This window comes from Dromaius novaehollandiae, chromosome 14 (genome assembly GCF_036370855.1).
Source record: "Dromaius novaehollandiae isolate bDroNov1 chromosome 14, bDroNov1.hap1, whole genome shotgun sequence".
Lineage (NCBI taxonomy): Eukaryota > Metazoa > Chordata > Aves > Casuariiformes > Dromaiidae > Dromaius > Dromaius novaehollandiae.
In genome coordinates, this window is record NC_088111.1 from 9,858,102 (window position 1) to 9,870,442 (window position 12,341).

Below are 12,341 nucleotides of genomic sequence, written 5' to 3' on the forward strand. Positions count from 1 at the left end.
CAGGGGAGTAATTCTGAAATTCTAAAATCTGTCAGGGCATGATTTTTAAAAAATTTTTTAACCTACTTTGATTTCAAAATCTGAAACATATTGAATTCCAGGTAAGCCTAGTACACATAGGGAACTTGATGCTTACAGTAAAATGCAATTCTATTTTTTTTTTTTTTTTTTTTTTTTTTTACCTCCCCTCGAATTGGATCAGGACTGCTGACAACAGCTGACTCTGACACTGCAGGGTGTTGTATTAATGCACTTTCAACTTCAAATGGACCAATACGATACCTAAAAGAAAATGCAGATATGAGAGCAGTAGCAAGCTAGCCATTCAATTGGACTTTCCCAACTGAATACTGTGATAAAACACAGTATCATTAACAAGAAAATGAGAGCAAATTTGAAGGCAACCGACTTACCCAGAGGAATTAATTATATCATCAGCTCTTCCAACAAACCAGACATATCCTTCTTCATCCATAATCCCCCTGTCCCCAGTGATGTAAAAATTTCCACGCACAGTGGCAGCAGTTTTCTCTGGATTATCCTGACAACAGTCAAACAACATTTCAAAATATTTACCTAATGGTTAATGAAATCTAATTCTCACTTTGCAGTGGTGCTAAAAATGATCAAGACTATTTTATAGCTTTTTTTTTAATGCCTTCAGCTAAAAAACCAGAACCACATGAATTAGCAGTTGTGCAGTGAAATATGAGAGAGCTGGAAAAGATGTGTATTAATGTTCTAGAGAAAAAAAAGCTGTGTTCCATCAGAATGCCCATCCATCACAGCAACTAATTTAAGGGTATAACCTACTCTCCTTAGATAAATTATTTATTATTGCAGGGGGTCTCCACAATAACCTTTTGTCAATGGAAACTTTTCACTTCTGACTTTCAGGACCAAAGCACAGACCAGGTGATCTACAAGAAAAACTTCATTAACTACATTGATTTATTGGGGCTAGATTGTACAGGAAAAACAGCTTGACAATGGAAGACAATGAACTAAAGGGAAGGTTTTTTTTTTTTTTAAAAAACACAACAAGCAATTAATTTGTGCCAATTGCAGACAGGAGATGTTACAGAGACTCAAATACTGTGTGGGTTCAGAAGGGGATTAAGCACATGGACAGGTTCCCTAAAGGTTTTTCAACATGATGGTCCAAATGCAATGGAGAAGAATATTTTTATATTTGCCTGATCCTAGTTTTTTCTTAAGTATGTGCTACTATTCAGCACCACCAGAGAGAGTACGAACCTACACTGACCTTTGACCTGAACCAAAACAGCCATCCTTCTGACACATTTTTTTAGCCTGTTCCACTTTCAGGCTATTTGAATAGTCCCATTTGAATAGTCATGTTAGGTCATATACGCCACTACCATAAGGCCATTAGATTATCTACACTTGATGGTCTTGTGCTGTAGTTCGTTTTTGTGCTGCTGATCTTGCGCACATCATGTGTGTGATGGGTAATTACACAAAGACCTGCTCTGACACCAGAGACACTGAAATGTGTTATTTTTAAAGATTTAACAGAACAATATTTTACGTGCCTCAGACGGTTGTATGAGGCAAAAAGATGCTTCTTCTGCCCTTTGGAGAGTCTACCTGAGCTAAGAGTGTATTACAGCAGCCTTTATGGGGTTGCTTCATTAACCCTTATCCAAGAATAGAGGTGGAATAGATGGGGAGTGATGCACTGAACATAAAGCCCATCCTAACTGTGCCAGGTACAGGTCCGGAACAAGGTATCTCCTGGTTCACATTGGATCTTGAAGTTACACCAGTCAGTCAATCTGCTCTAGGAAGAGCAGCACAATGTACTCATCAGGCTCAAAGTGCTCAAGGAACCTAGTGAGACCTTGTGAACACACCGGATGAAATCCTGCTCAATAAGGATTCAGTAAGTCAACAGAGCTTTGCACTAGCTCTCTCTTCAGATTCTCAACAGGCACAGCCAAGTCAACTCAAACCTACCAAGTACTGAGAGAACAGACAGAATGGTCGCTTAGGTTGGATTCGGACAGCAATGTCACCTTCTTCTCCTGCAGGGAGAATAGCCCCATGGTCATCTACGATCTGCAGAAAGGACATATCATTATTGCTTGGATTAGCTCAGGGAAATATCTGTGATATCACACAGGGAAGACAGAGAGGGGCACAGCCAGCATTCTCTTACTCACGTACCCACAACTGCAGCTGAACTCAGAAAACGTAACGTAGCAACATACCTGCACATCATAAGGGGTCAAGGCTTTTCCCAAAGAGCCAGGTTTAATCTTCATTCCTTTCACATTGGCACATATTGTTACCTGCATAACAGATGGTAATCTTTTTTTTTTAATGCAGCATCTTGTAAACTTTATCCTTGACTTGGATTAGGCAAAAATCTTCCTCCACATGACTGTGTCATGACAAGGACCGAATCAGGAGCTGAGAGAATGCCTGTGTCATGACAAGGACCGAATCAGGAGCTGAGAGAATGCCTTAAATCTGACTTTTGGTAGCTCTGTTATGATCAGTTACGGAGAGGTCTTGGATATAAGTTGATTTAATACTTTCCATTAGACCTCCATACAGGGCAAGTTGATACCCAAAGCAAATTATTTTTTATTTTTGATGTCTAAACAAAGATGAATGAATCTACTACAAGTTATCTGATCAGGATTTGTGCACGGTTTGTGCAGGGGGGTGGACTCTGTAGTCATCATACTTCCTATAAACCTTAAAAAATACAACTAGCTGATTTTGGAACTATATAATCATATTATATAGAGCTAATTTCAAAAGTTTATCTAAATGATTCTCACCTTTTCCACTGATTTATCAAGCACTTTGTGCCTTTAGTATTGTTACCTTTGAAAGGGCATATTGCAGGAATGAATACAAACATACCGTCTCTGTCTGGCCATAACCTTCATGGATATTCAAGCCTGTTTGGATTTTCCACTGCTCCATCACTTCAGGATTGAGTGGTTCCCCTCCAGATACACAGTGTTTCAGACTCATGAACTTGTAGCTTGAGAGACATAGAAAAGAACAGTAATTCTCTTAACTTTTGAAAAGAGCAGTAAATGGTCTTGATCAGGCAGCCTCCCTCAACTTTCAAAGGGTATTGCATGCCTAAAACTTCACAAGCTACTTTGGAAATGACAATAATAATCCTATTACAGAATCCTGAATTAGGCTCCTAGATTGTTCGTGCTACCACCAAGGGCAGGGCGGTTTATCTCTGGAGTAGTCTGGGCAAAAAAGTGTTAACACACTTTGTTGGAAAGAGAGTGAACAAAGGTGTTTTCTTGAGGAAGCTTACAAGATAGTAGAAAAGATTTGGACAAGCACATCAGATGCTGGTGGAAAGCAGATTCTGTATGGGGCTACATGCCAGCATCCAAGATTAAATAAGACAATCAGAATTTTCCAGAGTAAAAGGAAGGCTGAAGGATCTGATACCAGCAGCAGAGAGCCTGGGCACAATACTAAAACACAGTTGGTTTGTGTCTAGATGAAAGACCTGTGTGAGAATAAGAAGTGCATTGCTGAAGGTGTGAAAACTGCTTACAAATCATTTTGAACATTTCTCCTGAGCTGAATATTTTATAGTGTAACAGGTCAGTGGGAACACCGGCTAAATAACTCTCAGCACGTGAAAGTCCTCTAACAGCTCATTTCCATCTTCAGCTATCTGGGAACTCCACTGTGCTCCAGAAATTCCCTGATCCAGTGCTGTCTGAAACCCTCCCTAACTTAAAGCTAACTGTGAACCCTAAGTTCAGATGAAGTGACACTTTAAACAACTCATTTATTTCCATTGCACTGTCTTTTCAAAGACTCATTCTTGGAGCCTGACTGGCCTAAGGTATGACTAGTTATTCACACACTTCAGAACATAGCCTTCTCCTTTGAGAGCAAATTTTTCTCATTAGCTTTCTTTTAACTGAAAAAATAAAGCAACATAAGCAACTAAACAGCCACAGCTGTCATAGCATTACATCCCAGCCTTTCTGCTACTCCTGCAGTAGAGAGGCGTGCAGTACCTGCTCAAACCATGTTGCACCAGCATGCGGTAGGCTGTGGGGGCTGTGCAAAAGGTGGTAATGGGGTATCTTGAGAGAGTCTAGAAAAAGAGAAAGTTATTTTGTTGAAAGGAAAAGGCAACAGTGGATCTGACCTTGCAAACATGTGGGTGATTAACATGACTTACATACTCGAATGTTTGCAAAATGAAACCTATAAAAATGCAACATGAATTCAACACAGAGAATTACTGTGTCTTAATGAGAGATCCTGACTGTGGAGTGGTTCTATCAGCCAGTCCTGCTCTTGTAGAAAATAAAATACTTTCCCTCCAACAAACACCACTCATGGAAATGTATGACCACTGAGTGCATCTAGTCGTTCTAGGTAAGACTGCTTTTGCTTCCTGGGGCAACTATGTCCTAGACTCAATGTTAAGTGAAAACAGTGAACTAGAATGAAGCTTTTCCAGTTTTATTGGAGAAGACTGGTTCTCCTCTCTACAGGAGAGACTGATGTTGAGGAGAATAGGCCAGCTGACTGGTTCTGAGAAACACAAGGGAGGAGGAATAGACATGCTGGTGACTCATTGAAAATTCAGGTTAATAGGGCCCCAGCTCAGGTCTATGTCATACTCTGAGTACTGACCCATGCCCACCCTCAAACAGGCTGGATGTTCATACTCAGAGTGAGCTTTAGGCTAAGTATGGGACAGGACAGCAGTAACCTTGAGCTCACTTTATCCTCCATCTTTCACATCACATCTCTCCCACTTTGCAGCAGTATCACATGGCCTAATCAGGAGGGAAATGCCTTGTTCCTTTAGTTTATTGGGCATCAAAGGACAGGACAATTGCTTTAGAGGAAAGATGTGGGAAGTACCATGAACGCTGCTGCAGAGCAGTGGGTAGGTATGCACTGGAGTCCAGCTAGACTGCTTCAGTTATGCAAAATGGAAATAAAACCCGCAGTATGAAATGTTATGCTTACATCTGCAATAATTGCTGGTTTAAACTGAGGCATATTGTGTATAAAGACACATGATCCATTGATCCATGGAGCAAAAACACTGCCCCAAGCTGACTTTACCCAACCTGTATCAGAGGTATTCCACATTATATCTGAGGGAGTCAAGTTCATCCAGTACCTGATAAAGCAGAGAGGAAAAAAAATGCTTCACACAGTGTGAGAGACCTTAACACAGGTCACAGCACAATTAAAGCAAAGGACAGGAGGCTTCCCTTAGAAGATGTGGTGTCAGCAAGCAAGTCCAAAGTTCACAAAAATTAAAGGGAATCTTAAACATTCTCTCATTTCCCTTCACTCCCTCCTGTTTAACATTTCCAATGTTTGCTTTACTCCAGAATAGTGCAAAACATCCATGGCTTGAATTACAGAATCTGGTTCCAGATCAAAAACTGAACATACCATTTGGGGTAGGCTTTCCCCACCTTGTAAATTACAGAGATCTGCTAAATCACAGCTTATTTCTCCAAGAAACTAACTAAATTCTATTGACTCCATACTACCAAGTGCCAACTCTGAATGTCTTGGGAAATATATTCTTTGGTTTTCATGATATTTCTCTCTCCTTGGGATGCATAAATCAGAGGGAAGGATATTCAGTGAAAGCAAAGCAGTGCTAAGCCATAGATTGCAATCTATGAACTATGACTTTTAACAGATAAGGCTATGGTCCAAGGGGCTCTAGTTTTCCAGAAATGTCCACGTAATACTGAAGAATTCAGCTTTGTCTGGTTTTGCTATAAGCAGGTTATCCTGACTGCTACTCTTCAGTCAGCCCTGTGAGCGATGGAACAATGTAGCTGATGATCTCAACTGAATCTATAAAAAGCTTTTAATAACCAGTGTTCTACTGCGAGAGGGGAAAGGTAAGGAAAAAAGTAAGATCCTGCACTCACGAAATATCTGCATTTACTGGAGTTTTTACTGTCACACTTTCATTTAATTGTGATCATGTCACTTAATCAGGACATTGGGAGCAACTGTAAATTATACCTGCCACTGACAGTAAATCCAATGCCATAACTGCTGTGGGACTGCACCACCATTTTTGGAGAGCCTGTACTTCCACTAGTAAAATAGATCAGCATCGGGTCTTGACTCCTTGTCTTGACACATTTATGGTCAGCAGATGCCATCCTTCAGAAGGGAAAGTATATGACAGTTACTGTTTGAACTTTTTTTTTTTAAACAAAGGAAGCAGTATTGTTTAAGGTTTAGGAGATAAATAGGAAAATGTTCAGTCCAAAATTATTTAAGCTCACAAAAACAGTTGGACCAGGTATCATACGAGAGTGACAGAGCACTTTCTGCTAGTGACTAGTGTGCTTTGTACATCATAACCTTCAAGATATGAGCACCTAGAGCATATTCCACTGCCTTTACCTATAACTATTTTGTAAGGGCTCTCGAGGTGCTTGTGGCTAAGAGCAGGTAGATGCAAAAAGAATTTCTGCCTCAACAAACACAGTCTCCCAATCTGAAATCAATAGGTGCCATATACAGGCACTGATTATGGTCTTAGGGATACATTACTTCATTTAAGTTCAAGAGACTGACGAGCAATCCAGACTGTCTGCGCTACCAAGATTGTCAAGGAAAAGAAATAACTGACACCATGTTAGCTGAGCACCCAGAGTCAGCAACGGATATCTTCTGGTTGAATTCAAGAGGCATTAGGGCACTGCGCTCCAGAAGACGGGCACAAAATGACTGTTCGCAAGATTAGTACTACGTGCACTTGCTTTGTGATGACAGTGGAAGCAGCGAGGTGTTAGAAGCTGACAGGCTGCTGAATCAGGAGAAGCTGACAGACCTGAACCCAGCTCCCCAAAAGTGTGTTGGAAGAACTTGTACTTAATACAGCGATGACAATGAGCTGACAGAGGGATACAAAGATTTAACTCATCTGTATTTTGGAAATGAACCCCAAAACAAAGGATTCCTCCAGAACTCAGCAATGCCACCTGATTGATGCAACATCTTTTGTCTCACAGAGGTGCTGATAAGACAGCTGATACTCACGCAAGGAGTTCTTTGAGGTTCAGCCACCCATCTCTGCTGCCTTTGGATACAATTATTTTGCTTTTCAGAAACTGGCAGTCAGGCATGATAGATTCCACTGCAGGTGCCAGTGCATCACTGACAATGATGCACTTGGCCTTTGAGGCCTGGAGTCGGTATAAAATGTCTTTGGCTGTTAATTGAGATGTTGCTGGAATAAAGACAATTCCTGGAAGAAAAAAAAAAAGCAGCAATTTAGAAAAATGACCATTCCTCCTTACTATGTTTATATGAGATGACCCCAGCCATAGAAAAGTTGAGTTCCTTGCCAAGAATTTATTCCTTGAGAAACAGAAGTCATATACGAAGGCACAGCTTGGGTAAATCTGCAGCCAAGGAATGACCTGGGACACACCCAACCTGCCAGATCTTAGCTGGTTCTGAAAGTCCCCAAAATCTGCAACACTGATGCTGGGGTTTGTGTCACCCATACTAAAGGTATCTGCATTATCAGTAAGATCTAGATTTGGGGTGTTTTTCAGAACCTTCTTTGTGCTTCATAACTCAGGAAGTCAGTGGTGAGATAATTACCTACTTAATTGAGTATATGAATGAGGCCAGCATTTGGATTATATTTACATTTGGGATAAAGCTATTGTTCATTTCAATATGGAACTAATACCTCTGATGTGGGATAAACAGATGGAAGTCAGGTATCTTAAGTATTTAAATACATAGCTCAGTCAACACATCCCTCAGTTTTATAACACAAACAGATGTGCATTTGGATAATGGGCACAATGTGATTGAAATCAAGTTTTAAGAGGAAAAAGATCAAGGTACTGGGCTTCTATGCCTCCTTTTCCCAAGGATTATAGCAGACTTGTTCTAAATGATGGATTTTGGTCATCTTGCACCTTCAGGAGTACCTATCAAGTTCTACAATTGGAAATCTGAGGCACTGAGATTCTGAATGACAACCCTGAATCATGATGCAGGAAATCTTGGATAGATCAATAAGAGTCACAGAGCTTAAGAGTGGGACAAAATCACCTAGCCACGTCCCTGTTAATGCTGAATTGTTTCATTATGAACGTTCAGCCAATATTTTGTTCAACCCAATTTCTACTAAAAATGCAATGAGGTCAAATTCTTCCTAACAATTTACAAAACTGTAACAGCAAATCACAGAATGTTTGGGGTTGGAAGGGACCTCTGGAGATCACCTAGTCCAACCACTCCTGCTCAGAGTCACCTAGAACACGTTGCCCAGGATTGTGTCCAGATGGCTTTTCAATATCTCCAAGAAAGGAGACTCCACAACCTCTCTGGGCAACCTGTTCCAGAGCTCAGTCACCCTCACAGTAAACAAGTTTTTCCTCATGTTCAGATGGAACTTTCTGTGTTTCAGTCTGTGCCCATTGCCTCTTGTCCTATCATTGGGCACTATTGAAAAGTCTGGCCCCCTCCTCTTTATATCCTCCCTTCAGATACTTCTACACATTGAGAAGATGCCCCCACAGTCTTCTCTTCTCCAGGATGAAGAGTCCCAGCTCTCTGAGCCTTTCCTCATATGAAAGATGAAAAGATTGAAATCTGCATTATACTGAATTGTTAAACGGTCTGGGTATATAATTTACTGCATTAAAAATGTCCACACTGATAACGTGACTGTCCAAATTTGGCCTTAGACTGTAAGCATTCAGCCTCCACTGGCTTCAACTTAGGATGTGATTTGACTGACTGGTGTTTGCGTAGCACCTAGTATAACGTGGCTTCAGTCCCTGTGCAGGTGCTGCCAATTCTTCCACTGTACAAAGAGATGAACTGTACAGGGCACAGCAGCCTCACTCCTGTTTATATTTTTTAAATTAATTTAGTGTGTTTTTCACATCTTTTCTATTTTCTTTCTTTCTGTCCAAGAGATCAGTAAAGTTACTCACCTGTTCGCATACAGGCTACATTCAGTAGCCACCATTCAGGGACCCGAGGGAGAACTGCTATAACTTTGTCTCCTTTCTGCAAACCGCATGCCTCAGAGAGTATATTAGCTGCCTTACTGGACAGAAATCCCAGTTCTTCAAAGCTCCACCTCACCTCCTGTCCCTCATCATTTATCCACCAAAAAGCTGGATTTGCTGGCCTTCTTCCATCCTAAAAGGCAACAGAAGAAATTAAAATAGGAAGTCAAACTTTAAAATGGTTAATACAACCCAAACTAACTCCAACATCCTTGGCAAGTAGTTTCATAAGTGATACCTGTATTTCTGAAAAAGAAAATACTGAATTTTACTTTGTAGCTAATGCTATCCAGCATCCATCAGCAAAATTGATTTCCATCATCTGAGATTTCCATGAAGTAAAAGAAACTACCTTTTCCAGTTGTGACCATTTATCCAAGACATCACTTGCAAAGTTGAAATATTCTGGTGGTTCCTTTTCACACTGGTTTATAGAATCATAATATGAAATAATCTGAGATGCAAGAAGCCTGTGGTATCCGTGGAATAATCTGCATGATGACTTGAGAATCCGCAAGCACTGAGGAATCCATAATTTAACAAATGCTCTCATGATAAATGATGATTTATCAAGCAACGTGAAAAAAAATCAGATGAAGACTTACAGGGATCGGTCATCTGAAATAAATAAGTAAACAAAACATTTAAAAGCAGTCAGGTATTGGAAGCTGTCTAATTTGTGATGCTGGATGAATTAATACAAACCAGCTTAAATAAACAGGTTGTTTTTGTCTCTTCCCTTTCTCCCCCAGGATTCTTTGCAACTCTTAAAATAGGTGTTCTGCCTCTGCTGGCAAAGAGACTGTAAACCTTTTTTTTCATTATAATCTTTGTCCTCCAGTTTATCAGCTGATGAAGGTGTCTCATACCTCATCTCTAAGATTTCACTTGCAAGTCCTTCTCTAAATATCTAGCTCTTGATTCCTATAAGTTTTACTTTTTGCTTTAACCGCTTATGGAAAAACACTAATGAAACAATGCACTGCCATTAGTTAGAAAGTGTGTTGAGCTCAGAACACTTTGTTTACTACGTTGATTTAAAATGATCCATATAATTATGCTATGTCTTAAATATACACTAGATGGCGATTCACCACACTAAACACACCAATAAAACTGATGAATTTAGTTATTTATTTCTTTGCGAGTTCTGTTTTCATTGGAGGCATGGAATAAATACAAAATTTTATTCTGGAAGTCACTATATGATGACTTAAAAGGTTTTGTAACACTTTTTCAGTTTAGCTGTTATTTCTTTGTACGAGTTTTTCAGAAGCTCTTCATTTCCTCACCCTTAAAACATGCATCATAGCAAGGATGATGTAACACCAGGCAAGCGAAGGTGAAATTCTGAAGACGTTCATTTGCTTTTCACCTCAGCAGAGGTGTGCAACTTGGAAAAAGCTACGTGTTGTAAAAACGTACTTGCAAAGAAAGTTCTACCACTTCCACTCTCTCCTAGTCTTGGCTACACAAAATACAGGAAGAGACAGAATAGATGATACTATAGTTATTTAAAGTTGCACTCTAGAAGTCAAGAAAATCAGGTCTTTACTCATAGATCCAGAATCTAGTCTGGTGTGAGTCTAACCAAGTCCTTAGGGATCTACACCCTGTTAAATCTACGGAAACCTTTCCCTCAACTCAATGGAGCCAGCTTTTAAATCTTCCTGGACCTTCCCCTTGTTTTACAGGCAACAGTATGTACCCATCTTACAGGGATACCGTGCAGTTACTTTCACCTTGGCATTATGTATTTCAAGTGTAGTTGGAGAGTGGCAGCTCAAAATGTTCAAATAAAAACGAGTAACTAATGTCACTAAAATCTCCATTTTTGTGAGACAAATGAGCAATGGAAAGAAAATTCACTCACATATGAAACATGTTTCATTGGTTTTCAAACACAAAACAACTTTTGTGGTGTGAATGGCCACAAAGCAGAAGGCCCAGCCACTGTATTTATACCGCACCGGGCCCTTCCTGCTGGCTGCCCCGGCAGCTCTGCAGAAGGCGGACTTTCCACAGACAGCACTCTCACACGGTAAAGCACAAAATGAGAGAGCCAGATCTAGTTAGCACTGATGAAGAAATGAGCAGAAACAGTGACCTAATTTGCTGTGCACCTAAGACAAAATATCATACTCCTAAAATGTCAATTTTATGTTCAGCTTCGCAAAATTGTAACTTGATCCCTCACTGGAAACACGTCCCAGCAGGACTGACTTCTGTATTCTCCCTTCCTCACTTCAGTTTCCTTCCAGGACATAGAAGTCGACAGCCCTTTCCAATATGGTGCCTATTCCCCAACTGGAGGTTTCCAGGAAGGATTTGAGGTGATTTGCTTCAGCGGCAGCCAGGGGAAAACCAACTCTCTAAGCAAATGGCTTTGTCATCCCGCGTGTGCTCCAGGAGCCTTAGGCTGCCTTCTGGGCTAACTTAAGAAAGGGCCTGTGCAGACCAAACACGCCTTACTGTTTTTTTCCTGCTCTTCTGGAAGATGCTTTTTACCCTCCTAGGATACTATTTGAAAGACAACTTTGGAAAAGAGCCTGTTACAGACAACAAAGTCAAACAGGAGACTCTTATCTTCCTGATTTATTTTTCTTTAGTATCTGATTGTTCCATCTGTATTTATGTGCGATCTTATCTTGCAAGCAGCCTGAATACACAACTCCTTATTACCCCATTAGGTGCCCTGCAGGAGGGCTAACAGGGCATGTCTCACGGTGCATTACGACCCAAAGCTTTTGAGAGTGATAAGAAAGGGTTCGCTTGAAACCAAACCCCACTCACACCTGGCACAAAAACAAACTAATCTGAATGTCACCTGCTGCCCCCAAGAATATGGAGACTACCATATCAACCACAATTATGAACACTTCTGCCTCTCACTCCTGTCCTCAAGTCAGCTCAGTCCTTGCTTGTACAAATGAACCAACCACCGGGAAGGAGATGCTCGATCTCCTCTGGAGAGGCTGCAGCTTCCAGTGTACAGTCTAGCTCCAACTTTCAGCACAGTTTAAGGCTGGGTCAAAGATGTTTCTGCTACAATTAGAGATTGACAAATATTTACAGAAAGAATCATTTGTTAGTAGATGGCATCTTCTTAATATTCTTGCAAAGATACTTCTTAACATGTTTTGAGAAGACTAGCTAAGGAGGCCTCATACACAGACGTACAGTTTATAGCTGTCCTAAGAATCACTAGATGATTAATGCGGGTCACAAGCTCTTCAGGCCAGATGAAATTCTGCCACCACTGAAGGCCAATGG

General features: G+C 40.6%; 1 protein-coding gene across 5 annotated transcripts in view; it reads right to left on the reverse strand.

The window, feature by feature from the left end:
* LOC112990395 (acyl-coenzyme A synthetase ACSM4, mitochondrial-like) overlaps nt 1–12,341 on the reverse strand; it is an 87,122-nt gene that overhangs the window by 1,430 nt on the left and 73,351 nt on the right. For all 5 annotated transcript variants that reach the window (XM_064520304.1, XM_064520303.1, XM_026112067.2 and 2 more), the window contains 11 exons: nt 9,421–9,686; nt 8,991–9,201; nt 7,069–7,276; nt 6,040–6,183; nt 5,011–5,167; nt 4,041–4,120; nt 2,899–3,022; nt 2,235–2,315; nt 1,981–2,082; nt 414–541; nt 183–282 (listed from right to left, as the gene is read on the reverse strand). In XM_064520304.1, the coding sequence (XP_064376374.1) occupies nt 183–282; nt 414–541; nt 1,981–2,082; nt 2,235–2,315; nt 2,899–3,022; nt 4,041–4,120; nt 5,011–5,167; nt 6,040–6,183; nt 7,069–7,276; nt 8,991–9,201; nt 9,421–9,621 (1,536 nt within the window). In that variant the 5' untranslated portion in view covers nt 9,622–9,686. The remainder of the gene's footprint in view (nt 1–182; nt 283–413; nt 542–1,980; nt 2,083–2,234; nt 2,316–2,898; nt 3,023–4,040; nt 4,121–5,010; nt 5,168–6,039; nt 6,184–7,068; nt 7,277–8,990; nt 9,202–9,420; nt 9,687–12,341) is intronic.